We start from the raw sequence: 26,760 nt of genomic DNA, 5'->3' as shown, positions 1-26,760 counted from the left end.
AAAGGGACTTCTGCTTCACAGACACCTGAACTTTGTCATTTGTTTGACACTACAATTTGGCGCTGCGAGCAGGGTACTCCCAGCTGAGGGGACTCTGACAGAGAGGTGGAGAGGAAAAGATAGGTGGCCGCTTCTAAAAAAGAGGTAAGGACTCCTCTTTTCTAAAAAGTCCCTTATCCTCTCCATGTTGCTGTCGAGGGTTTTTCTGAAGCTGAAGCGAGTACAAAAGAAAAATGAGTTTATGGTGTATGTGTTTGTAGACGCCTGTTGTGTGAAGGTGGGGTAGAAAAAGAGGGATTGCTGAAGGAATAGTGTCCCGCCCTGCCCGTGCGGTAAAACTGGGTGTTGTGTCCTGGTACGCGGAAAAATCCAGGTGTTGTATCCTGGTCGGGTGTTGTATCCCGATTCGCAGAAAAATCCAGGTGTTGTATCCTGGTCGGGTGTTGTATCCTGATACGCGGAAAAATCCAGGTGTTGTATCCTGGTACACAACTGCAGTACGGCTGAGGGTAGTAACTCAAACTGTACTCGCAGAAGAGCCGAGGGTGGTAACTTGATTCAAATGCGTTATTAAAGCCAGGATTTGAAACCTGGTCCGTGTTCCCGAATTGTGATAGTTCGTCAGTTTGTCTCGGTCGCGTGGGAGATGAGAACATGGTTTGGTGTGAAGAAAAATTAGTGGAGGTGTCTGACTGGGTGTCAAAAAAAAAGAAATTAGATTAATGCAAAGTGAAACTTAAAAAGAAATATGGACTGTCAGACGGAATTTAGGCTGAACAGGAATGTAGAAAAGTGTATGAACAATGGGCTAAAAATAAACAGAGAAGGGTTTATTTTAGTAGAATATTTAAGAATTCAACAGAATATCATAAAGAAAACGAAACGAAGTTATATATGCAGAAAAAGAAAAAGCAAAAGAAGAAATAGAATGCCTTAAGAGAGAATCTGGGAGAAGGGTAGGAATTAGTGTGGAGATTTTTGAAAGAGCATTACCCACCGAAAACTGAGTGGAGAAAAGTAACAGCATGTCAGCAGAAGGAATGTGAGGATGTTTCAGATTTTATGGAAAGGTTTATAACTTTATGGATAGTATACTCGGGGTTAGCCGATGAAAAGGAAGTGAATAAAGATACTTAAACTGTAATAAAACAAATTTACTTGAGTGGGTTAAAACCTGATGTTGCCAAGAATGTACAAATATGCTTTCCTGATACTACGGAGAGCGGAGACAGATTTGATTTAATAACTCGCGAAGCATGCATGCAGAAGTGCGAGCGCTGCAAATGGGAGGTAAAAAGACTCCCAAGGAGGAGAAAAAGGAGCCGCCAGTTTGTCGCAATAATAGTGTAGATTATATTAAGATTATACCGAGATATAAGACCCCTTCAAGAAAATAATGAGGACTGGGATAAATCTTCTGATTGGGCATATCCAGATGGGGGAAAAGGGAGACAAAACTCCAAAGATAAAACTACTAATAAGCTGGTGCGCAGTTAAAAAAAAAAACGGCGTTTTTTGAAGAAATTGTAAGAAAAGAGGCTTGATTTCACATTTAAAGAACATGTCAGAAGCTGTAACGTGAACTAATAGATTTAATCTAGTAAGCCCCTTTGTAGCCTTCCTAAATCTATCTCAGGATTTAAATAAAAGTGAAATAATCTTACAGTGTGCAGTAACTGGGGGACACAGGAGCACAGCTGTCCTGTTTTTAGACTAAAACAGCATAAAGATGTGATATATAGTTTTCTAACGGGTAACAGGAGGCTACAGGAGTAGGGGGGCAAGGGTTGTGTTTAAAGCAGATACAAGCTGTCACAGTATGCTTTGGAAAAGATGTACAGTTTCAACTACTGATGTGGGTGGGGGACATCCCAGACCTATTGGGCTAGGATGCCCTGCAGCGTTTATAAGGAATTTCTGTATGAAATAGCATTTATGTGAACTACCTCAATAGAGGTGTGTGATATTGTGATTGTTTTACCTAATGAGGGAATCCATAAGGCCAAGCTACTCCAAGTATTAGATCTTCGGACGGAAAAAAGGGTATAAAACCAACTACATGATAAAGCCAGGGTGAATGCCTTCTCAGAACGAGCTCGTCTGGTGACGTTTTGGCTTAAGGGGGGTAGTGCAGTCTAAAGACAAAATTGCCTTGACCCCTGCAGCAGAAACCGTTTTTAATGTTTTGAAACAAGCTTTCTTGCAGGCACTGGCCCTGGGCTGGATTCCCTCAGAAGGATCATCTGTATGTTATCTGTGTGTGAGTGAAAGAAATGGGTTGTGAGCTGTTGTGCTGGCGCAGGAGCATGGAGGTAGGCGTCGTCTGGTGGGTTATTATTCAGGACCCCTCGATGCGGTGGCCAAGGGGCCGTGTTTATGTGTTGTGCAGGCTACCTGCCTGGCTGTATAAACTGTGAATAATCTGGTGTAGAACCAGCAGACCGAATGAAAAGATTTAATTGAAACTTGTAAATATGCTAAATGGAAAATTGTAATGATTTATACAGACTCTATATATACATTTGGTATATGCCACAATTTTGGATGGCTGGTGAGGAATAGGGATTTCCCCAACATGGCAGGGACTCCAGTTAAGAATGCTGGGTTTGTCTCTGAACTGTTAGAAGCTTTGCAGCTACTGACTGAAGTAGCTGTGGTAAAGTGTAAATCACATAATAAAGAAATGTTTCCAGTAACTCAAGGGAACAGCTTTGCAGATGCAGCTGTCAGGTGAGCAGCCCTGGTAGAGCAGGAGTCTGAGACCCCTGTGAAACCTCCGTTGGTAAAAAGGGGACAGCTACAGGACATTCAGGCTGAGGCCTCTAAAGCAGAGAAATGGACATGGTTAAAAAAGAATGTGGGGCTGCATGATGATTGGGTGTGGGGCTGCTAGCACACTGGACGCCCTGCATGCCCTCACAGCCTAATGCCCTTTGTAGCTTGACAAATGCACTCTGTTGGACACCCGGGTGTGAGTCAAATGGTGTGCCGGTTACCCAAAACTGGGTGGGGACCGGGTTTGAAGCAGTAGCCACTTATGTGGTATCTCAATGTGATGCTTATCAAAGGAACTCAGCTACAGTTCAGGTGCGGGTGCTACAGCACAAAAGGCCTGCTCCTGAGGAACCTTTCATGCACTGGCAAATTGACGATTGTAAAGGGAAACCTGGGCTCTTATAATCAGTTTTCCCAGTGTGTTACTGCCACTGCTTCTGTGTCTACCAAACACTTGATGATGGAGATAAGCCCCCGGTGGGCACTGCTTCTATTATGATGAAGGGACGCACTTCACAGGGAAAGTGTGTCAGGCTGTGGCTGCATTGTTCGGGGTGAGATGGACTACAATCACCCTCAGTCTGCTGGAACAGTGGAATGAAGGAACAGAACTCTGAAAGATCGATGAAACATCAGACTAAAGGAACACCATGGGTAGATGTTCTGCCTGCTGTCCTGTGTAGCCTGCGGGCTGGATCAAACAGAACTGTGTAACAGAGCCTGTTTGATATCATCACGGGCCAACCAACGAAACTTCCTGGAGGGCCAAATCTGGCTAATGGATCGTTGAATTTGCGATCTCATTCTCTATTGCAGTATTGTAGGTTGTTAATTGAAGCGGTGCACTGGGCTGGTGAACAGGTGCTGGACGCTTGGAGACCTCCAGGAGAGGGAAGACACGACCTGATACCTGGCCAGTGGGTGTGGGTGAGGAAGATATACCCTGCCAGGTGTTGCAACCCTGCTGGGGAGGGACCATATCAAGTGCGACTGACTACTGACTCTGCCATCTGAGTGACAGGATGAGATCACTGGATCTACGCGTCGCACTGCCACCGAGCCACTGCACCAGAGACTGAGTGAACATTAATTATTATATTGTCACTGTTTCTGTGTTTGTTGAGCTTCCTGAGGGGGGGCCGACAGTGTGCCTATTAAGTGTAAGGAGTTTTACTTTGATAAATGGGGATATGGAATCAATACTGTATCAATCAGCCACAAATAATAATCAGAGCTCATGTTGGGTTTGTATTGCTATAAAAGATGCTCATAGGAGTAATCCCCTTTGATAGAGGTGATTATTTAGGTTTATTGGCATGGGTAAATAGTTCTGCTATTATGTAACTTAAATGTATTAGAATGGAACGAACCGTATGCTCCCTGCTATAAACACAGTTCTAGGCCATCCTCTATTAGAGTGATAGACAGCTGTTTAGGTGAGCGAAGACTAAGCAGTACTTGTATTCCAGACAATTCTGAGCACATTAATGACTTAGCACAGCACATCTATGATGGAGAACAAAAAAATATATCATAATTATAATGACTGGGGCATTGGTGTGTGGCAACAGTCTGTGCTAGGAACATGGGGAGGGTCTCTGGTTCAATACATATCTGTGGGTCTGGTATTATTTTTTATGATATTTTTATGATCCTGTTAATATCCTGCTTGAAAAACATGTGGACTAAAGCTGCTGCTTCTGTGCTAATTGTACGCCCTGAAGGGTTCCTTTAGTCTCTACATCTCTTATAATATATACACTATATACACTTATATAGCGCTTTTCTGGACACTCCACTCAAAGCATCCTGCTTCACCAGCCCAGTGCACCGCTTCAATTAACAAAGCACTCCACTTTTCTGGACACTCCACTCCAGGTATGCAGCCCCACCTGGATGATGCGACAGCAGCCATAGTGCGCCAGAACACTCACCCCACATCAGCTATCAGTGGGGAGGAGAGCAGAGTAATTAAGCCAACTTATAGAGGGGGTTTATTTCCCAATGGGAAATTTGGCCCTACTCTTTTCGAGAAATGCCCTGGGATTTTTAATGACCACAGAGAGTCAGGTTTTACGTCTCAGCCGAAGATCGGCATCTGTTTACAGTACAGTGTCCACTATACTGGGGCATTAGGACCCACACAGGCCCCACTAACACCTCTTCCAGCAGCAACCTTAGTTTTTCCCAGGAGGTCTCCCATCCAGGTAATGACCAGGCTCACACCTGCTTAGCTGCAGTGGGTTGCCAGTTGTGAGTTGCAGGGTGATATGGCTGCTGGCTATAATATAGTTCTACCACTATATTATCTAGTGGTAGAACCTGATTGGTAGAACAATATGGTTCTAAGGAAGTGAAATAATAATATAATTTCTTGTTTTTGTATGTTTTTGCAAACTATGCAGTCTAGTGGCTTGACGTAGGCTTTGGGCTCAAATATATATAAGGATGCTGCCTGTCCTTGGTCAGTAAGATAAGGGGCATGTATTTGGTAAGCTGGCTGTATGCCCAGAATATGAAAAGAACTAACTGTTGTCTAGTCTGCAACTTAGATATAATTAATTGGCAGGTGTTGCTGTTTTATCATTTGTTTAGAATATGTCATAGTAACTCTTTGTGTTTTAAGGTATAAAGGACCATCTTCAGCTACTTATTTTTTAAGTCTGGTGGTCGCAAGCCGGACTTCCATATGCATATGAATAAAGGGACTTCTGCTTCACAGACACCTGAACTTTGTCATTTGTTTGACACTACAATTGTTTGCAAAAATCAATGAAACTTAAAAACAATAAAAGGGTATACCAATGTGAGAGAATTCGCACCTTTCATTAATGTCCTCTCACATGCTATGTTAGAGTCCTTCCTCCCGTAAACTTGTAATTGTGTTAATTTACTGTGAAAGCAGAAACAATGAAAACGAAAATATTCTTGTTACCAACTGGGGGGTTACGAAACTGGTGCAAATCAGGAATTGATCGAGCAATTTAGTCAATAAGCGAAATAATTATTCATAACCCCAACTTGTAAGTAATTTCTAGAAATATACCTGAGCAGTTGGTATAACCGGAGGCACGTGAATTCTTTATTCTCTGGCACAGCTTTGTTGAGAGGAGTAATAATCCAGGCAGATTTAGTTATTTATTACAATGACACAAGACACAAACTACACTACACACAACAAAACATACAACACACAAGTTACTCTATGTACAGTATTTACAAACAAGGCGTTTCAGAGGCCTAACATTATGGTCACCCAGAAAACCCCAGACTGCTACTAAGCGTGAAACTCTTAATGCCTACAGAGGCTTCATAAGAGATGAGCTGCCTTCTAATTAAATACAAAGCAACCTGCAGTGAAATCTCTCTCTCTCTGCACCCCGGCTGCCACAAAATAAATGGGAGCCTATATCTCTATCCATAAAATTGCACCCTAAGCAGGAAAGATGTTTCTAACTGAGGTATCTTTTTCCCAGGAATCCCAAGTTCCCTAAAAACACGGAATAGCAGGCTCTCCCTAACCGGGTTCGAAAAACTCAGCTCCAGTCAGGTTTGGTTTGGATGATCATGAAGTAGGAGCTTAAGCTTCAAGTCCCAACTCCTCCGGACTCCTCTCTCTTCTCCTTGTTGCAGCTTCTTGATCTTCTTCCCTCTTCTCCTTCTGTGGTTTCTGCTCAAGGGACCCCCCAGAACTCAGCAAACATCCTCTCTGCCTTGAAGTTAGAAGTGTTCACTCTTCCAAGATGTGGACTGTGGGAGCACCTGGAGGAAACCCACCTCACAAGGAAGAACATACAAACTCCACACAGACCGCACCCCAAATACAGAATTGTATCCAGGGCTGCATTGCTGTAAGGCACCAATGCTGACCACTGTGCCACTGTGCTGCCCTCTAACCTTGTAAGTTATTAAAATAAACATTATCATCACATAACATAAAAACAATTACAGATGAGAGGAGGTCATCTTGTCATCCTGTAAAGCGCTTTGAGAAGCCACCTTTAAAGGCGCTATATAAAATAAAGTTTATTATTATTATTATTATTATTATTATTATTATCATCTAGCTTCAGACATGAATGTGGAGTACTGGATATAGTAGTACTGTTACTGTTATATACTGTAGTATAGAGGTGGAGTAGCAACATGTGGTATGATAGATGGTTTAAATTCAATACCCAGGTGAGGCATTCTGGTAAGTATTCTTTCAAATAGGTAAATGACTGAGGTTGCACTAGTAATTTGTTGCTCTCTAGGCCAGTGGTTCTAAACCTTCATTGCAGCTTCTCCTCTTAGGTTCTCAAAATCTGTTGTCAGACCCCTGATGAAAAAAGTTGAAGAAGTTCAGTTCTTAAAACCTAAGATTGATCAGAACTACAGAATGAACGAGCTAGAATTATATATGTATTTGAATTTTGCAGTAAAAGTAAGAATGCATGAAAAATTACAGTTTTTTTCAGTTTACCTTAAAACGTCTAGGTTTGATGAAACAAAGTAGCTAGACTTACAGCACATGCCTGTGCTTAATTAGTGTTTTTTCAACGATTCGCCTTCTAAAAAAGTGGGGGACGTCTCTCAACCCCAGAAGGGGCTTCTCACACCCTTAATGGGTGCAGGCGTCCGAGGTTAAGATCCACTGTTGCTGGCAGTCTTTATAAATGTCTTCATTTCATTTACAGTAATTGTATAAACAGGTGATTATTGTACAGAAACGTTTATGGTACAGGAGCCACGGACCCTACAGTTTGAGCTCCAAAACAGTGCCATGTTTCAAATCATGTGGAAAAACAGAATAAAACAGAAAAATATGATCAGTTGTGTTGACTTTTTGCTCTAAATACTGTTACTTGTTTACTGTTCATGAGCATGTGGCAATGCAATGATTTTTAAATATATATATATATATGTTCGCCTGTATAACTGAAATGTGCCTGTTATAATATTCTATACACCACATCAATGATTATGAGGTGGTTGCAAGCACTTCTGCAAAGCATTATTTGCAAGCTTGGGACTGTGCGACCTCTAGTGGAGATTGTTAAAAAGACAGCTTCCCCAGGGGCCTGCAGTATGTTCATCAACAAAACTGTAAATCACAATTGATTTCATTTGTCAGGCACGTTTCACCCAACACGATGGTAAAGCGCTTCAAATATAGAGGAAGACCCATGTCATTCACCAGTGCACTGAAGTACCCATCTAGGTGAGACATTGCCACCATTTTACACAGGTTGTCCGCTACACAGCTGTTCAAGCTGAGAAGTGAGAATCTGCAATTTGGAAATGAGATGAATATCCATCCATCCGTTTTCTAACCTCTTCTACCATTTCATTTCCCAGAAGCCAGCTAACTTACCAATAGGTCTAGGCTGAGGGAGGAAACTGAAACAACTGGAGGAAACCTATCCAAGCTCTGGGAGAACATGCAAACTCCACACAGACAGCACCCCAGGAATTGAACTCAGGGTCCAAGCACTGCGTTGCAGCAGTGCTAACCGCTGTGGCACCCGTAAAGATGAACAATGAAAACAAATCGAGAATAAGTATTTCATTCTTCATGAAATTCTCCATTTTCCCATGCAGCTGGGAAAGAGCTGAGAGCTCACTAGCCATTTGATCTGGGCCTTGTGGGTTGATGTGTTGGTTGTGGGTTTATAATACAATGAGTCAGACTCACAGAAGGTCACAACTTCACAGCACTCACACGGATCTGCAGCCAATGTGAACAGGAAGCTGATCGGTCTGCACTATGAGGTCAAATAGTTCCAGCATTTAGTTTCTGACGATTTTTTAGAAATCTTCTTCTCCTTTGAAACCAATGAAAGCACAAATCTGAAACTTCACGCAAAATGTGACCAGGACTTCTTCCGGACGGAGGGGTTAGATAAGATCACTTTATAAGATACGATCACTTTATTGGCCATATACAATTTCTTGTATTAGGAATTTGTCTTTTCGCAGACCCCAGCTTGCTCTCCATGAGACACACAGACAGGGAGAGAAGCTGGGGGTCAGAGCGCAGGGTCAGACATTTATACAGCACCCCTGGAGCAGCTGGGGTTAAGGCTCAGGGGCCCAACGGAGTAGGATTCCTCTGCCGGCCGCGGGGTTTGGTAAAGACGTGAGATACGGACTCTTATTGATCTAAATGATATCACAGCCCTACGCTGCTTGTATTGGCGCAGTGCTGGGCATGTCTGCCTTTATTATGTGATTAGTCACATTATGGCAAACACACAAGGTGCATGGCCAATTGGAAAACAATCTGGAATATATCAACTGGGGCTGGTTATCACACCCCAGACAAGTTGCTACATTAAAAAATATAGCTGCTGTTAGCCGATTAACTTTCAGGTAGGCTTAACAGATGCATCTTTGCATGTGTTGCTATGGGAATTATAGTCCACAACCTACTAATGTTGATTTGTCACATAAAAAAGTTACAAATAAAAGGAGGCTATTCAGCCCACCAAAGGTTGTGGAGAACCTGAAGCCTATCTCAGCAAGCAACGGGCTCACGGCAGAATACTGCCTGGACAGGACACCAGTCCATTGCAGGCCAGACACACAGACACAAACACAGACACTCACACGCTCTCACCGAAGCCCAATTTTCCTTGAAGGAAACCCGTGTGAACGCGGAGAGAACATGCAAACTCCACACAGACCGCACTCCTGGTCTAGTATTGAACCCAGGGCCCCCATGCGACAAGGCAGAAATGCGTAGGACTGTGATATCATTTAGATCAATAAGAGTCCGTATCTCGTGTCTTTACCAAACTGGCATACGCGTTTAATAGCAGTGCAGGAAGTGCAATAGCTTTAGCCGCCCTGCCGCCGCCGTGTATTCTGGGAGTAGTCAGTAGATCCAAGATGGCGGCGAGCAGGAGGCTGCACAAGGTAAGTCTCCTGATCTATTTTATTTTTGTTAGTAAAATAAAAAAAATAGGCCGGGATTCGATCGCTACGATTGGTAATACCTAACATTTTATCGATGTGGATGTTCCTAAACACGATTCGAGGACAATATGTCTCCGTTTTTAAGATGGTGGTGTTGCTGTGGTGAACGAGTGGCTAAATATATTGTCTGACAGCGAGTGAGGAACCACCGGCATTATTAGGCCGGAGATGAAGAGAGCGATTTTTGCGGATTAAGCAACTCATTTTCCTCCATATCGAAGCTCGGAAAGTGTCTGTTAGTTAATGATACACGTCCATGAGCGTCTTGTGATCCCCGGGCGCCCCTTTAAAACAAGTTTGCTTTAATTCTTTTGAGGTAAACGGACGCCTTGAATGTTAAATACACAGAAAGGACGCTTGGGTTACTTTCTGACACACAGGAAGTGCAGTCTTATTGTCTGAATCATTGTGGGATTATTACTTGAACTCCGAACCGCAGCGGTACGAGTTGAAAACTGTTTTAAAACCGGCCGGTTTCGACTTTTTCACCGTGTTAACGACCCGGTTGTTGAGGCGAAATTAAAACCCAGAAAATCCGGGGCTGTAGGTATCGATACGTCATAGTTTATATAATTCGTATAAGTCATCTTGACACTGTTATCGGACTGCCGATGGCTATGACAACATAAATCGGTCGGTCGTTTTTTTTTTTTTTTTACCCGATCACTAATTTTATAATGTATTTTGAAAACGATATATGTTTTTTTTTTGGCGCTTGTGTCACCGGTTACGTCGTTACCGGGACGGAACTGCTGCCCTTCCTTAAAATGCAAATAGAGCTCGGAAGTCGAGCTGTGAACTAAGCTATTTCTCTAAGGCTATTTTTTTTATAGTTCACCCAGCGACTAAGGATGGCGTTTCCCCCCCCCCCAGTTTTGAGGAAGCCTGGCACGGTAACTTTACAGTAGGGAGGTACGCGATACTGTATTGTGTTTTCCACCTCCCTTCTTCCAGCCTGCGTATCCGCAAATTGTCATATTTACTTTCTGCTTTAATAGGAATTCCCCCCCCTGTAAAGTCCTTCCTGTTCAACACCAGAAACAAAACCGAAAGTGGCGAAGCGAGTGTGAACGGCCCTGTCTCGGTTATCGCTGATTTCTGTGGCCGCAGAATCGCGAGTATTGCGGAACCCGAGCGTGGTGTCAGTTCGGTGCGGAGCAACAGGCTCTCGGGTTTCTTTAAATCTGTTCTTGAAAGATCAGGGTGGCACTGCAACGGACGGGGGTGGGAGATCATTGCAAATAATAATAAAAAAAAATGGTCGGTCAAAATTTGCAAACCGTTTTCAAAGTGAATTTATGTAAGAAAAGTTAAAGAGTGCATCTACAGCAGCTCTCTCTAGAGCACTGGTGCAATAACATTAAATCAAACTTAGTCTCGCCTTAGAGTATATGTACATATTGGGGAAATTGATGAAAGGAAGGAGAGGGATCTGAATGTGTAGGACGTTTGTGTGTTTAACTGAGCAGATTGTCCTGTGTCAAACTCGGAGGGATTCTTTTTATGCTTAGCAGCTTCTGGTGTCTGTGCCTGAGAGGCCTTCACATCATGGTGGTTCATTTTGATCTGTGCGGCCGGTTTCTGGTGTCTGTCATTAGAGTCAGGAAGTATGTTCAGAAAGTCCGGAACATCCTCAGGGATCCTGCATGCTGTTTTCCATGGCTGGCTGTGTGATTCGTACACGTGTAAACTGAGCCACACTGTCTGAAACCTGTCTTAGAGGTACGGGTCTTCGTTGAGGTCCAAGCAGACTTGGTTTGACTCTTGGTACCCCCCATATGTAATCTTTTGCTTATAAAACAACGGCTTAGGTTAGCACTTTTTATGCTCATATACAGAACTAGCTTTGCAATGTCATCACAGGCTCATTGGCATTCTGGTGGAACAGAGATATCAAAATGCGAGCTTGCCTTTGGAATTTACCATTCACACCTTAATGTGACACAGATCGCTGTTTCGTGGGTCCAGCTTTGTGACGCATTTCTTCTAAGAAATATTAGAATTAGATAAAATTGCTGTTTGTAGTAGTAATACAGGTTCTGAAAACAACGATGAAAGAGATTCCTTGATCAGAAAAGGTGTTTGTGTTATTTCATTGTTTGTCTTAAATTCCAACTTGTATGAGATCAATTGGCTCCAAATTCACCAGATACCCTCCTCTGATTTGCAGATTTGATTTTTTTTAATCTTGTGCTTTCTGCCTGTAGTTAAGGGGAAATTGTCTATGTTACCAAAACCACTGGAAAAAGAGTCAGATGAGGATGAATAACTTGAAACAGGGGGTGCTGCATTGCTTCATGTGGAAGAATTGCAATAAAACAAGTGTGTCTTCAGTAGCTAATCAGTTGTTTTCTTGTTTTGTTTTTAAGGAGCTTGATGAAATCCGCAAATCTGGAATGAAAAATTTCCGTAACATCCAAGTTGATGACTCAAACATATTGACCTGGCAAGGCCTTATTGTTCCTGTAAGTATTCAGTCACTTTAGAAATGTTCAAGTAGATGACAGGGGAATTTAAGGAAAGAGCAGTTGCAAAGTGCTGTCTGCCCCTTACGATGCTCAGGGTTCAACTGCTACCATTTTCTCAGCAGTGTGAGGCAATCAGACTTCATGGTACTGCCTGTTGTTTCAATGTTGTTGGTTTTCTTTCTTTTCACTTTTCAGTTTCTTAACCAAGAGGTATCAATTAGTTTTCCAAAGCAAAAGCTTGTAAACAATCGGAGTCAGATGTCTGAGCTCATCCCCTTTGTCCTCCCATTTTTTTTCCATAAAAGGCAATGAAAACTAGTGTGCCCAGCATTTTTTATTTTAAGCTAGCAACCTCTTTCTAAAATATTCCTAAATGCCCATGTCCCATTGCAATGGCCAGTTTTGGTGTTTTGTTTTCGCCTGTGTTTTGGTATGTTGCCTGCTGCCAGGAAGTAATCACTGCCAGGTCTGTACAATGATGCCATGCCAAAAAAGGAAAGAGAAAATGTGATGCATGCAATGGAGGACTTTTCTGTTAGCATTTGTTCACAGAAAATGGAAGTCACGTTATTAAATTGTTCGTTCTTCATAGATCACACATGCCTGCTTTTGACCTAGTCCTTCCACAGTACTGTTCCTGCACACAATAAGAGCTGAGGTTGAGCTGCTTTTGTGGTTGTCCACCTTTCGTCACGCACAACTGCTTGGTTGCGTATGCAAAGAATCCCAATTCGTTTGCAATGGAAACAAGCATGAAACGTGATTGAGAGTAGCATCAAGTAGTTAATTAATATTAACAACAATAATATTAAGTCATTGGATTTCACATTGTAGAGGTCCTTGAGGAAAGGACCCCCCCCCCCCCCCTTCAAGCTCTGGCTGGGTTATTTCTGAGTCTGTGAACAGAGCTGGCCTTGTCCAGGTGGCCCAGCAGTACTCTGGCGTGGGGTTAGTTGGACGTAGTTTCTTTGGTTTTAGGTGCAGGTGGGAATCTTGTCCATATGAGCCTGTGAGCTTTTGGTCGCACCAATCGGAGATGCGCAGCTCTCACTGTAAGGCAATGTGGAGCTTGTGCTCCGACAGGTGGGAATATCAAAGGAAATGCTTTCCCAACTCTGGGTTCTCCTCACGGGCAGAAAGGAATATGGCCATTAAACCAAGCTGATAATAACAATTTTCAGCTCCAGAATTAATTAGATCGTTTTCTGTTGTAAAGGAACAAGCAATAGGTTTATTCCATGCTGAAAAGTGAAGAGAGAAAACTCAACGTTTTGGCCGTGGAGCCTTCTATAGGTTTTTTGTTGTAGTTCTAAGGTGAATGGCACATGTGTATATATAAACGAGAGGTTCCAGAAAGAATCCGTCATTGATGGAAAACACTTCAACAACGCCCTCATGAGTTGTTATAACCTGTGTTGCCTGGTGCTTGACCTTTATTTGCCCTGTGTGCCTGTGTCTTTCTGAAGGACAACCCTCCGTACGACAAAGGAGCGTTCAGGATCGAAATCATCTTTCCTGCTGAGTATCCTTTTAAGCCCCCCAAGATCACTTTTAAGACAAAGATCTACCACCCCAATATCGATGAGAAGGGCCAGGTGTGTCTGCCGGTCATTAGTGCAGAGAACTGGAAGCCAGCTACCAAAACTGACCAAGGTAGGTGTGCACGCACAGTTATTGTGGGGCGCCGTCAAACATGGGGGTCAAAGTTCAAATCGTTTTATAGGCTGAAATCGCAGGTTTGTACTAAAGGTCATCTTGTTTTTCTAAAACGTAAACTCCAATTTTTGAAGGATTAATTGTCCGATTTGTTACAGCAAGCATATATTTTTTCATGATCTTTCTCTGAAGATTTGCTAGGCTGGTGTGCCCTCAGAAAATCCGCACCGAAACGGGCAGGATTGTGTTTTTTTTTTTTATTGCCACGTCCTTTGTGTTGGCGCTGTGTGGCATTTCCTAACACTTATGATTTTTTTTTTCCTGACATAGTTATCCAATCCCTCATCGCCCTGGTGAATGACCCCCAGCCAGAACACCCTCTGAGGGCTGACCTAGCAGAAGAGTACTCAAAGGACCGTAAAAAATTCTTTAAGAACGCAGAAGAGTTTACAAAGAAACATGGTGAAAAGCGACCAGTGGACTAATACTTGACAGTGTGACCCCCCCCCCACTCCACCCCCCGCCCCCCCCCCCACACACACGTCATTCTAGCAAACCTGGAGCAGTGCATTTCAGTCGCACCTCAATCTCGAAGCAGGACTCTCTGTGGATCGCGCGCAAGTGGCACCCTTTGGTGTCAGCTTGTGGCTGTTACTAACTTTCTACTGTTTTCTTAAAATCAAAAAAGGCAAAAAAAAAACCTGGTTAGAAAATAACCTGTAAAGATGGGGATTACAAAAAAGTTTTAGTTCTGCTTTCCTTGTTTAAAAAAAAAAATCACTGCTTCAGTAGCGTATGCATATATGTCGCCGACATTTTTTTTGACTAATGGTAACGAAGCCTGATATTAAGCCCTTCAGGAAACCAAACTTGTGGGAGTTATGTTATGTTATCTCGTTTTTCTTCACTGTCCCATCTTCTGTGTTATATCCCTCCCCCAAAAAAAACATGTCTTAGTAAAAAAAAAAACAGCAAAGTCCTGGAGGTGTGTGAGAAATGTTTCATATTTCTTTTTATATTTGCTTCTAAAGTTGCACTTGATCTGTCGGACTAGCCTTCTAACTTATCCTTACTTTCAGTTTGTAATATGCCGGATAATTGGATCTGCAGCCTAGAATCAATTTTGTCATCAATTCCAATGTGTCAAAAATAACAAAAGAAAAAAATGTGGGGTTGAACAGAATTTTAATAAGGTTTCTGTGCACTTCAATACATGGTTCTTCTCTCACAATTGTAACTGTATCCTTAGTATCCTTAGGCCAATTTGGTATTTCACAGCTTGCCATTAAACATGGTCATGGTCAGGTTATCCGAAACTTTTTAAATGACGGGGCAGTAACAACACAAAAACAAAACCCAACTGCACACTTAACATACAGAAAATGTCATTGGAGAATTTCTTAAATTGGAAAATAAAGTGAACAGATACTACCCTTAAATTCAAGCCCATGAGATGTAGATTTACAGAATAAATTCCTAAGACTAGGTAATATATATTTTTAACTCTAAAAATAATTGATCTGAATATCGGTAGAAATGTTTGCTTCGTATTTTGCCTCCTCCAAAAATTACATTAGTGTGCATCTTAGATCTTAAAGTATCTTAACTCATTGTCAATAATCAACTGTGTCTGGACTAAGCATTGTAGTTGTATATGTTTAATGGTTAAGCATTTTTTCTTTTAGATTGTACTTCACTTATATTTATTTAAATAGGAATACACAGTGAAGTATTGAACTTTTGAATTGGCCCCTTTAATGAGTCTAATATGCTGCTTTCTTACATCTTTTTGTCCGTCAGCTTTTTTAGGTGGAAACTTGCTTTCTCGGGACTGTTTATGATGGCGACCATTTTTGTTTTTACCTGTACAATGGGGGGAGGGGGAACCCCCAGCATGTTAGCCATTACCAGAGCTGTCTGACTCGGTCCTCTCTTTTGTAAAGCTCAGTGGAGCGTGGGTCCTGCCCAGCCCGGCACACAGCAGTCAATACAGCAACAGCAGTTCGATGATCAAGAAGTGAACAAGAGACAGAGGGGTGTTAAACTTAATTTTGATGAATTTGGAAGAGGAACTGTAAATTAAGTGTCATCTGTAATTTGGCCCAATATTTGATAATAAAGTAGGCTAACCATTCGCTGTTGTTTTTGGTTTTGGCACTAAGGTCTTGGTTTCTTACCATTGGTTTAATAAACATTCTGATCAAACGCTTGAATTAACACAGACATGCTAAGTTTCTGATTTGAGTCTCCCTCCCAGCTCCCTTTCTCTCTCTAATATAGCGTCTTGTTGAGGGGAAGTAGGAAGACCATCAGCCATACTTAGGAAACGAGAAGGCAACAAATAATGGCAAGACTGAAGCCTTTGTTTTCTCAAGGATCTATTTCCTAGCAACTTGAAACAATGCCTCCTCACTGCAGAGAAACCTATTTTTATCTAGATCTGCCAGGATCTATCCTACGGTCATCCTTTGCAAATTAGTGAAAATGTCCGTGGATGGGGTGGTTTTACCAAATCTCTTAAGGTCATGAGGTATAATTATAGTCGCATATTTTTAGTCCTCAAAACAAAAATAATCTGTGCTGGCTTAGACTGTTTAATTTGTTTTATTTTTTTTTGTCTGAAGATGAACATTCCTTATTGCCATTACATTTGTGTTGCAATGATTTAATACTTCAACATAATTGTAATCATGGGACATACAGTAATTGCAGTTTAAAATAATATCCTATAAAACTAAGAACAAAGGCTCTTTTGTATTCATGGTCTAAAATTTTTAAACGTTGAGTGCCTGTACGGTGCGTACCCGGTATTGCTGAGGAATAAATTTTGGACCATGTAAGAAATTCAGTTTCACAAGTGGGGTTGATAAGTAACTTGATTTCACCTTTTATACGTAGGACAGTCTCATCTTTAGTTTTATGTCCCGGGATTTCACAATTGCCCCCTTCCTTTTGTATGTATTTTCATTTCACCTAGACCTCAAATACGAAGTGAATTTGTGAAAAGGGCATTTTGTTCTTTTTTTTTTTAAGAAAAGTGAGTTCAAGATATTTACACAAATCCAGGGTGTATTGATGGGGGGGTTCTCCAGGGGTGGACAAGGTATATAAGCACTGAACCTGTGGATGGAGGCAGGTCTAACTGTCCGGGTATCCTTTTACAGGTGTGTATAATTACATAGAACTACCACAGAGGGGAAGCATACTACAGATAGTACACAGGAGTAGATGTAAGGCACCTGGTCTTGTTTCTGGGCTGCACTATTAAACTATTAAACTTGGTTTTGACTGAAGTCTGGGTTTTGTCTGTTCTATGTTGGTAAGGAGGAAGAGTACTGTCCTGTCGTGTCTGCCTTGCTGTAAGAATGCCCATGTGAAATTGCTTCCTGGAACGCCACCCACAAGGAAGTAAATGAGCTCTTTATCGTGGAGATTATTGTGTGCAGTCCTGTACTTTCCAACCAAGGGCAGAAATCCATGAACACATTTTGTACTCCAGGCCAGTAAATTACTGCAGGGCAACAGGATAGCAGGCTTGTTACTAAACACGTTTGCAAACCAGTTGCAAGAGGTCTACACCGAATAGACCAGTTAGATTAACAGAGTTTTTGGACACATACTGTAAGTGTGGATCCGGTGTATGAATGTCTGACACTTCCAAATAGAAAAATTGTCGCTAGCCATGTTTAATGTAGTTACAACAGCCTAAAACAGTTTCATAATACCTGTAACACTTCATAGGAAAAGCCTATAACGGTATAAATATGTATAGAAACTAATCAATTAATTTAGATTTTAATCCCTTATAAAAGGCCTTTATTAAAAAAACAGATTTTGGTTAAACTCAACGTGAGCAAAGTCGCTATAGTATATCCTTCAGCAGCAGGATAAATGTGCTTTCTTACGTGTGGTAACTGAACTACTAAGCAATGTAAATGCAGTCTTGCTTTAATTTTGTGTAAAACACTTTTGTATTGCACAATTACAACATGAAACACTTAACATAGTTTAACAGGGATTTCAGAAATGTAAATACAGTACTTGGTTTAAAATAGGAATCTGCAAGAAAGAATTCATGTGTGATCAGTGAAGTTCTGTTGTAAAAATATCAGTTTTTTCATAAGTCTTCTTAAGGTGTGTAGTGTTCATATATATTTCAAGTTTATGCACTTGTTTTTTCAAAAACCGTCTTATAAAACTGTGCTTTTAACGTCTGTCAACCCAAATCACCATGGCTTTGAAATAACTGATTTGTGCAGAACAGCACTGAATAATTTTAAGAAGGTAAACATTACACATCATACAAATTAAAATTAATAAAAGTACATTCTTTTGAGATACAACTAAATAATTTTAAGCCCCCCTTCAGTGGCCAATATGCTGGTGGAGTCTTTGGAATGAGGACAAGAGGTGTGTTCCATTGTGTTTCCAATAACCAACACACTAGAATGCGTGTTGACCGTATTGTGTGATTTCCACTGCAGTGTTAGCCAACTATAGTGACCCCCTGAAACACAAAAGGGCCTCAGACGAATTTATGTGCCGGGCTGTTTAAAGGTCTTTGAAAGCACAAAGCTGGATTTTTTTTTCCTTGTAAAATGTCAGCAGTCTGGGATCCTTCAGGGTCTCCATCTCGTGCTGGCGGTCGGAGGATTGCGAGAAGTCATCCGGCCCCTCCCCGCAGCCCCCTTCCAAGGGCAGGCTGGGATAGCCCGGGTGGACCATCAGCTCCATGGTCAGGACGTGGTCCCGCTCGGAGAGCCCGGACACCAGCGCAAGTTCAGGCCGGTGGCTCGTCATTCCGTTCTCTTTGGCAGGTGGCGTCTCCAAGGCATGGGAAATGGCCGTTTTAATTCTGGCGACTGACATGTTTCTGCCCATAGTCGTAAGGCCAATGTAGACATCAGGCCACCTTAGGAAACAACATTTAAAAAGAATAATATCGTTACACTTCCCCGCCTCTATCAGTTTTAATACCTACATACAAGTCACTGTTCGGGATATTCTTTGCAGAATCTAAATCTAAAGAAGTTTTAAACTTAAAGTATTTATTTCCTTTCTGTCCTCTTTCAACTTTGTTTAAAGGAATGTTCACTGAAGATCACAGAGGAAAATCACTGTCATTTATTTCATAAAGATATAAATGAATCTAGTCTTCCCCTTGTGGTTTTAAACGGATTGTGCAAGCTTCAGAATACACATTGAGCATTAAGCAATTGCTCTACCATTTGCTGTGCTCAGAATGCAATAACCACACTTTGGGGTATGACAAATTGTAGCCTCCAGTCATGTGCCACAGAGTATATTTATTGTGCATCTTACAACCATGTGCTGTTACAACTGTAGGGAAGGCAGTTCAATCTGAATTGTGTAAAAAACACCCAAGAGTGTCAATTCCACACCACACACCCACTAGTGGGATTGGACATGGACAAACGTTTAACATTGGAATGATCTGTCCTAAATGATGATAAAGACAGTTCCCAACATCTTTGCACAAAGCTACCGGAACTGGACAGATTCTTTGTGAAGATGGTCAAGACATGAGCTACAGAAACAGGGTTTTGACACTTGTTTTTAGAAATCTCAACAGCTGCATTCAGTCACCGAACCCCAAGTTCCTTCTTTTCTCTGTTGGCAAACCACACACTTCACAGTACATGAATTGGATGCACAATCCGCCCGGAGGTTTCCACAGGGAAACCCGTGCTGTTAGGGATATTTTGGAACTATATTTTCCTTCCAATCCAAGTCAAAATGTCCTTTTTTTAAAAAAAAAGATTCTGTAAACTGGGTGTTTTAAAGTGGAACTGTAATGCTATTTTTACGTTTCAGGGTTAGAAACAGCAATCAGCATTAATGAGTGCATTTCAAACCACTGTAAAAGTAAAATGTACACAGTAATTTGTAAAACCTCCAATTTACATCACAAAATAGACAATTTCCGGATATGCGCAGCTGCCTGTTCTGCAATTCAGAACAAGGCAACAAAACTTTTGGCAATGTGTTGCGCCCCTATTACACTGTAAACAAGGAGTCTTGTGAATACCTCTCTTTTAGTCCAATAGAAATATCACTTTCGATAAATTCTACCTATTAACTCTGCCTACAGGTCACGTTGGCAACTTTCTGCGGTGAAATGTCTGCTACACAACCTGTACATCACATTACAACAGTCATTACAGTGACTAGTGAGCAGGAAGGGCCGCATCACGTCGCAATTCATGGGAACTCAAATGCGGGTTTGCGACACCACGGTGACTTACGGTACTTTCACAAAGGTCACGCCTTTCTGCCTAATTCGATATTTGTCAGATTTTTCAGTTCATTTTGTTACCGAGTCATTTAATAACCAGTCTGAGGACTGCGGTTCCCCTTTCAAATCGCCTTGAGCCTCCACAGCGCAGGCCCGAGTCTGCCGTAGGCTCTCCCTACCTGATGCCATGCTTCAGAAAGATGCCAACGGATTCCCGGGCATCCTGCTGCACCTGGGTGTAGAAGTCCCTGAGGTGCAGAGGAAGCCAGGAGCAGGCTTGCAGGCCGGGCTCCAATGGGACACGAGTGAACCGGATCCGACAGTCGGACATCACGCAGGCGAACACCTCCCGCACTCCTGGAGAGACAGACAGAGACAGGGCGCAAAAAAAACAGCCGTGATCGTCAATGCTACGCTGCATACGCCGAAACCTCCAACTTGCATGCAACTTAACCTCTCTTCCTCGCTGTCACAGTCTTTCAGGTACGCCTTCCTGCAGCTCAGGGAGGGGCAAAGACTCCAACTGGGCCCCAGCTCTCTGACTTAGTGAGCAAGTAGGGGTGTCACCCCGGCGTCCTGCCAAATTTCCCCATGGCCTTTACCCATCATGGCCTCCTAATAATCTCCCTCTCTGAACTGGCTCCATCACTCTGCTCTCCTCCCCCCTGAGAGCTGGTGTGTGGGGAGCAGACTGGCGCATCATCCAGGTGGGGCTGCACACTGGTAGTGGGGGAGGGGATCCCCATTACCTGTAAAGCGCTTTGAGTGGAGTGTCCAGAAAAGCTCTATGTAAGTGTAAGGAATTAATAATAATAATATTAAATATGAATATGCAGCAGAAACGCACACTTGATCCATCTCGTCCCCCAGTGTTTTCATGCCATGCCTGCTCTTACTGATCAACACAGCTGATCAGTCACTTAGCTGGGTGAGTTTAACGCTCCTCCAAAGGTCTTTGGGCATTGATTTAAAGAGACCTAGGAAACATTCTTGCCTTAGAGTACTTGGGAGTAGAGCGCTTGTGCCTCAGCCAAATGGGCTTCAGCAAAAAAAGGCACACACAGACACACCTGGAAACCTTAAGGCCCACGAACCAGGAATGAATCCAGCTCCCTGGTCAGACCGCTCTCCACCCACAGCAGTGAGAGAGAGAGCTGCGGCACTGCGAGCCAAGACAGCCAGCTCTGTGCAGCGCCAGGAGCAGCAGGGGCACGTCTCCCAGTTGGCAGCGCCTACCTGGCAGGATGTGGACATGCTGGTGCCCGTCCATGTGGTGAGGCAGGTGGCCAGTCAGGTCGCAGAACAGGGTGACCTGAGCCCGGAGCTCCAGCTCCACCTGGAGAAACCGGCAAGCAAACACGAAAAGGAAAAAAAAAACACTTACTTGGTGTGTCTGTGTGTATATATATATATTACCGTATCTGATTTCAACAGCTGAGGCCGACAGCATTTTCACCACTTTAATGAAACACTTAGCAGGCAGTTCAAACATCCAATCATTGCGGGTTAATTTCTAAAGAGAGCTGGAGGCTTAAACAAGGTCACATACTGCACAAGGTATGTGTCAAACCGTTCTGCTCATTTTTGTTAGGTTTCTCCACAGTCAGACATTTTCTGAACCCTTCTAAAAACTTGTTGCGAATCATGCAGGCGTACCGGCGGCGGTTTCGTTTCCTATTGTTAGATCAGGAATGGAAGCTGGAGGAAAATCGCTAATTAATACATTTAAGTAGCTTGACTTAAAATAACATCAACGACCTCATTAATTACTGTTGGCATGCTCTCGCCAGCACTCATCTATGCAACACTATACCACACATATTAATGGCATGAAACCAGAAGCAAGCTATTAAAAATATACCTGATCCAATTTCTGCACTCTTGGGAGGATTTAAGGTCAACAGTCCGACAGCCAAACTGAAACCTGCATGCGATCTCAATTGATAAGAAGGACTTCAACCAAAAAGGCTTCAGTTAAAACAGCCGAGTTGAACATTTCTTGGTAAATGAGTAAATAAGTCAAAGCTGCAGCTCACTTCTATCCAGACTGCAACATCAAATGAAATCTGATATCCGATACAAAAATCTTCACCTATGTAACCATTAAGGAAATTCATCATAGTGCTGTTCATCAAGTACAGGCTACAGACCACATTCCAAACAAGAAAGCTTTGGATAAGATTACAAGCATCGTCCTTCTTCTCTTTATTCCTCCTAAAAGGCCGGAATTTGTACTGGTTACATTTTTAAAAGCTCTGTGAGAAACATTTTGTATTGAAGAAATATGTATGGAAGGTGACACAGTGGTTAGCTTGGCTGTGTCACGGCACTGGGGCCCCCCCGAGTTCAAACCCAGACCTGGGGTGCTGTCTGTGGGGAGTTTGCATGTTCTCCCTGCGTTCATGTCTGTGTGCTCGCCTCCTCCCACAGTCCAAAGGCATGTCGGTAGTTTAACTAGCTTCTGGGAAAATTGGCCCTGGTGTTTGTGTGTGTGTGTGCACATGTGTCCTGCGATGGACTGGCGACAAAAATGGATCTATGCATTTAAAGATTTTGCTGCCGAACCATACCTCTGCCATATTCAGCTGCCCATTCCATAAAGCCTTCCGGAAGCCCATTTTTCCATGGAAATACCCCTTGTGGTTTACCAGCGAGGATCCCTTCCGGAGCTGCTCGCAGATCGGGAGACCCTCCGAGAGGTTGGCGTGGAGGCCGATCGGAATGCTGTACCTTAAGCAGCAGGAAGAAAGAAATGAGTGGAGTTTTCCGATGACTGAAGAAATTTGTTTGAAGAGCAAAAATGTATATTCACATACCTGCAGAAACAGAGCTAATAATGGGAATATTTAAGCAGACAACAGCAGTGCCTCACCTAGGAGCTCGGGGAACAATCTTCCCATTGTGAGTCTCCATACTGCTCAATACAGTAAATATATATTCACACGCTACACTGGAATGTACACTTATGCCAAATGGACACAGTAGCTTCATGTGGGGAGCTGTGTCAGTGTGCACTGGCTGCAAAGGAAGCAGCCCCTTGGGCCTTCTTCAAGTGTGAGGTTAAATACATGGCCAGCAGCCATGTCACCCTGCTGCTCCCAGCTGGCAGCCCACTGGAGCTCAGCAGGTGTGAGCCTGGCCAGTACCTGGAGGGGAGACTCCTGGGAAAGCTGAGGCTGCTGCTGGAAGAGGTGTTAGTGGGGCCAGCAGGGGGCGCTCACCCTGCGGTCTGTGTGGGTCCTAATGCCCCAGTATAGTGACGGGGACACTGTACTGTAAAAAGGTGCCGGACTTTGGATGAGACGTAAAACTGGGGTCCTGACTCTCTGTGGTCATTAAAAATCCCAGGGTGTTTCTCGAAAAGAGTAGGGGTGTTACCCCGGTGTCCTGGTCAAATTTTCCCTCTGGCCCCTTACCAATCATGGCCTCCTAATAATCCCCATCTATGAACTGGCTTCATCACTCTGCTCTCCTCCCCACTGAGAGCTGGTGTGTGGGGAGCGTTCTGGTGCACTATGGCTGCCGTTGCATCATCCAGGTGGGGCTGCACATTGGTGGTGGTGGAGGGGATCCCCATTACCTGTAAAGCACTTTGAGTGGAGTGTCCAGAAAAGTGCTATATAAGTGTAAGCAATTAATTATTATTATTATTATTATTATTAAATACTCCACATCAGTGAACTGGCTTCACTCTGCTCTCCTCCCCACTGAGAGCTGGTGTGTGGGGAGAGTACTGGCGCATCATCCAGGTGGGGCTGCACACTGGTGGTGGTGGAGGGGATCCCCATTACCTGTAAAGTACTTTGAGTGGAGTGTCACAAAAAGGGCTATATATAAGTGAAAGCAATTAATTAAAAATGATGACTATAAGAAAACTAAGCTTTTGTTATTCTCAGTTGAGACAGAACATTGGGCTGAAGCCCCAGCGGGCAGTTCGCCACTCACCGCCTGGCTAGCTCAGCGCCGTCCTTAGCCGAGCCGGCGTTGACCAAGAGCGAAACGTTGGAAACCGCCCCGGACAGGAAACACTCGACGATTCCCCGGTTCCTCCGCGGACAGTACCCAAAATCGTCGCCGGTCACCACCAACCTGATCCTGGGCTGTGGCATCCTCTCTGACCGCAGGTACGCCCGCTCCTGCTGGGAAGGGGAAAGGACAGGGGGGAGCGCTGTAGCGTTGCAGGGCGTTAGAAATCCAGCACGCCGCTCCTGGGGTGAGGGGCAGAAGGCACCCTGAGACAGACCTGCCCCTTCCCTGTCACCGTCTCGGCAGGAAGTCGGCTGCAATTTACTGGAACCGAGAAGTTAGCCAAGACTGACACTGTTTACGAGCCTTTTACACTGATTATAAACGCCTTTTATAGGGTTTTATGTAATGTACTGTAGATGACACTATATAACGGCTCTGTATATAGGCAATGTAGCTCTTTCGCTGATATATTACGATATTTGTTTAAAACTCCGATCATCATTCCAACCTGCCTAGATGGTTCTTGCAAAGGCGTTGAAAATACGCTAAGGATAAAGTATTTTTTCCAAGTCCGCCCGACTGTTAATCCCTTACGTGACCTTTAAAATATCACTTCCCTTTAATTGCCTTTAAAGCTGGCACCGGCCGGCGCACGGCTTTATTTTCATCGTCCGTTTTCGACAGAGGAAAAGGACGACCTTTCCGTCCGAAATACGCGCGGCCGCGCCTCTCGGGGAGAGACATGGAAAACAAGTCGATAATTTGGAAAGATTTCGCGTTGCGGTGGCTTCGGTTTTTCAATTGCTCGAGCGACAGCAAGGCAAAAAAAAAAAACGGCGCAAACAGCAGCAGGATGTGAAAACGCACCGCGTTTGCCTTCGCTGAACACTTGCGATTCAGTTCAGAATTGGTTCTTAAAAGTTAGCACGCAATAAAACCGACTACTGTTGGTCTCTGAGGGTGTTTTCAAAGGCGGCCACTTACCCATTTTTAGCACACGTGTGTGTCCATTTAAGCACCGGATAACCATTCGGAAGACGATTACAAGCGCCTGTAAATATCAAGGTTCCTTTTCCGGATTACCGCGCCCTCTAGTGTGAGCTACGGGAATATCTTTGTCACGGAGTGTTTGTTTCAGAAGTGTAGCTTTCGTGCCAAAATTGCTCTGGGTAGGTGTTGTAGTACACAGTAGAAATGATCGCGTAGCCAGATCAGATAACCTCGAAAATAATGTCCACGCTGTTCTAAATCGATATAAGGCGTTCTGTGCCTTTGCAACAACGAGCCGTTTCATTACAAGACATTTTGCGTCATTTCTCACTCCTAATCTGAAAACTGTACCGGGAAGTAACTCCTGATGAACTTGTTATATCAGTGCTAAATTAATAAATATGAGCAGGTGTCATTCTTACAGTACTATATGTTAAATATTTTAGTTTTTTTTTTAGTTTAAGACTTTATATTAGGTTTATAGCCGACATTCACTCAGAGATTTAAAATTAAAATGGAAAATTTTTTTTTTTTTCGAGCCAGTTTATTGACCTCGGAAAACTTTTGAAATCGAACTGGAGATGAAAACCAAGTCTTACCAACTCGCGCCAGATGAGTAATTCGGGGCTGGGAGCGTGTTCAGCTATAGTCTGTGTCAGAGTGTTATCTGTTGTCTTCGTGCTCCGTATGCGGCAGAGAAACTAGAGAAACGTGTCATTAGTTCAGGTCAAACACAGGTGCGACCCGCCTGCTTACACGTCAAAAGCGCTGCCTGGAGTTCTTTTCCATCCCGACGTGCGCGTACATAACGACGCTGTTTTTCTGACTCCCCGGGGGAATGATTCAGGAGTTGCGATATTAAGACAAACAGACTGGCGCGCACAACATTATCAAACTGATGGACTGAGGAGAAATAGTTTATAACTGAGTAAAACGTTCTACAAATACCCACACTAGCGCCTTCATACTACATTTCACATAACATTTCCTCATTTTACTGAGAACTAAAGGGACACTATATCCAGCCTTTTCAATACTGGATAGCCAATGTCGGGATAATACGTTAGGAAAAAAAAATGGTATTTTTCTTACGCTACATTCTCAGAAATACCCACTGAACCGGCGGGGTGGAGAGGAGCGCTGCTGATTCACATGTTCTCTTGAGTGCCCCGGTCTGCGCTTGCAGTCCAAAGAGGTGGGTGTCCAGGTTAATCAGAGTCTCTGGACGGACTCCGGCCGGTGTGCGTGTGCACGGCGAAGGCTTCAGCGTGCCCCTCGGGGACGCGCCCGTGTCTTCCAGCGGGAGGCTTGAACAGGATGACGCCCCCCACCCCGATCTAACCTAACAAGCGACGTCCTGAAAGGTCTGGCACGGGCACTACCAAAGAAAACGCCCGCGGGGGCTGTTCTGCAAATGCCCGGCTCCCTCGCAGCAGCTGTTAGAATGTCGCTAGAATATCTCAATCGCTTCCGACAGTGACGCGACAATGGATCTGTTTCTGTTATGCGTGCAGTTCTATTTGGCGACCAACCGCGCAGGTCTAGTGTCGGGGAAGGCAGAATGTCCACATTGCAAGAGGTTCGGCGTCTATGATGGCAGGGCGCTGGTCTTGAATGGGGCTGAACGAAGGCCGCTCATCGGTTGGGTTGAGTCCGCTGTAGCGGTGGGTTTTGCCCTCGAACCCG

General features: G+C 43.5%; 2 protein-coding genes across 8 annotated transcripts; one reads left to right on the top strand and one right to left on the bottom strand.

Annotated features, from left to right (window-relative positions):
* Positions 1–9,627: 9,627 nt before the first annotated feature.
* ube2l3b (ubiquitin-conjugating enzyme E2L 3b) lies at positions 9,628–17,152 on the top strand. Its single transcript, XM_088935815.1, has 4 exons — positions 9,628–9,675; positions 12,105–12,200; positions 13,670–13,856; positions 14,190–17,152. The coding sequence occupies exons 1-4, from the start codon at positions 9,649–9,651 to the stop codon at positions 14,342–14,344; spliced, it is 465 nt and encodes a 154-aa protein (XP_088791941.1). The 5' UTR covers positions 9,628–9,648; the 3' UTR covers positions 14,345–17,152.
* Positions 16,448–26,318, bottom strand: ydjc (YdjC chitooligosaccharide deacetylase homolog). 7 transcript variants are annotated; one of them, XM_088935808.1, is made up of 6 exons: positions 25,674–26,318; positions 24,061–24,254; positions 22,686–22,845; positions 21,352–21,451; positions 20,295–20,472; positions 16,448–18,771 (listed from the first exon to the last, which is right to left on the bottom strand). In XM_088935808.1, exons 2-6 carry the CDS (start codon positions 24,222–24,224, stop codon positions 18,411–18,413), a joined length of 963 nt encoding a protein of 320 aa, XP_088791934.1. In that variant the 5' UTR covers positions 24,225–24,254; positions 25,674–26,318; the 3' UTR covers positions 16,448–18,410. The 7 variants fall into 7 exon arrangements, with proteins under 7 accessions (XP_088791934.1, XP_088791939.1, XP_088791938.1 ...); XM_088935813.1 differs by having other exon boundaries at positions 26,186–26,297; XM_088935812.1 differs by having other exon boundaries at positions 26,167–26,229.
* Between the last annotated feature and the right edge of the window lie 442 nt (positions 26,319–26,760).

The sequence above is a fragment of the Atractosteus spatula genome, chromosome 17 (assembly GCF_055471065.1).
Source record: "Atractosteus spatula isolate fAtrSpa1 chromosome 17, fAtrSpa1.hap1, whole genome shotgun sequence".
NCBI classification, from domain to species: Eukaryota; Metazoa; Chordata; class Actinopteri; order Semionotiformes; family Lepisosteidae; genus Atractosteus; species Atractosteus spatula.
Note: the sequence above shows the minus strand (reverse complement) of the source record. Positions and strands in the feature narration are given on the sequence as shown.

What these genes read in the sequence shown, in the direction of transcription:
- ube2l3b (XM_088935815.1), top strand. Translation starts at nt 9,649, where the DNA reads ATGGCGGCGAGCAGGAGGCTGCACAAG. An exon ending in CGAGCAGGAGGCTGCACAAG is followed by an intron (nt 9,676 to 12,104) that starts GTAAGTCTCCTG and finishes TTTGTTTTTAAG; the next exon opens with GAGCTTGATGAAATCCGCAA. An exon ending in AGCTACCAAAACTGACCAAG is followed by an intron (nt 13,857 to 14,189) that starts GTAGGTGTGCAC and finishes TTCCTGACATAG; the next exon opens with TTATCCAATCCCTCATCGCC.
- ydjc (XM_088935808.1), bottom strand. Translation starts at nt 24,224, where the DNA reads ATGCCACAGCCCAGGATCAGGTTGGTGGTGACCGGCGACGATTTTGGG. An exon ending in GGCAGCTGAATATGGCAGAG is followed by an intron (nt 21,452 to 22,685) that starts GTATGGTTCGGC and finishes CGGTTTCTCCAG; the next exon opens with GTGGAGCTGGAGCTCCGGGC. An exon ending in GCATGTCCACATCCTGCCAG is followed by an intron (nt 20,473 to 21,351) that starts GTAGGCGCTGCC and finishes CTGTCTCTCCAG; the next exon opens with GAGTGCGGGAGGTGTTCGCC.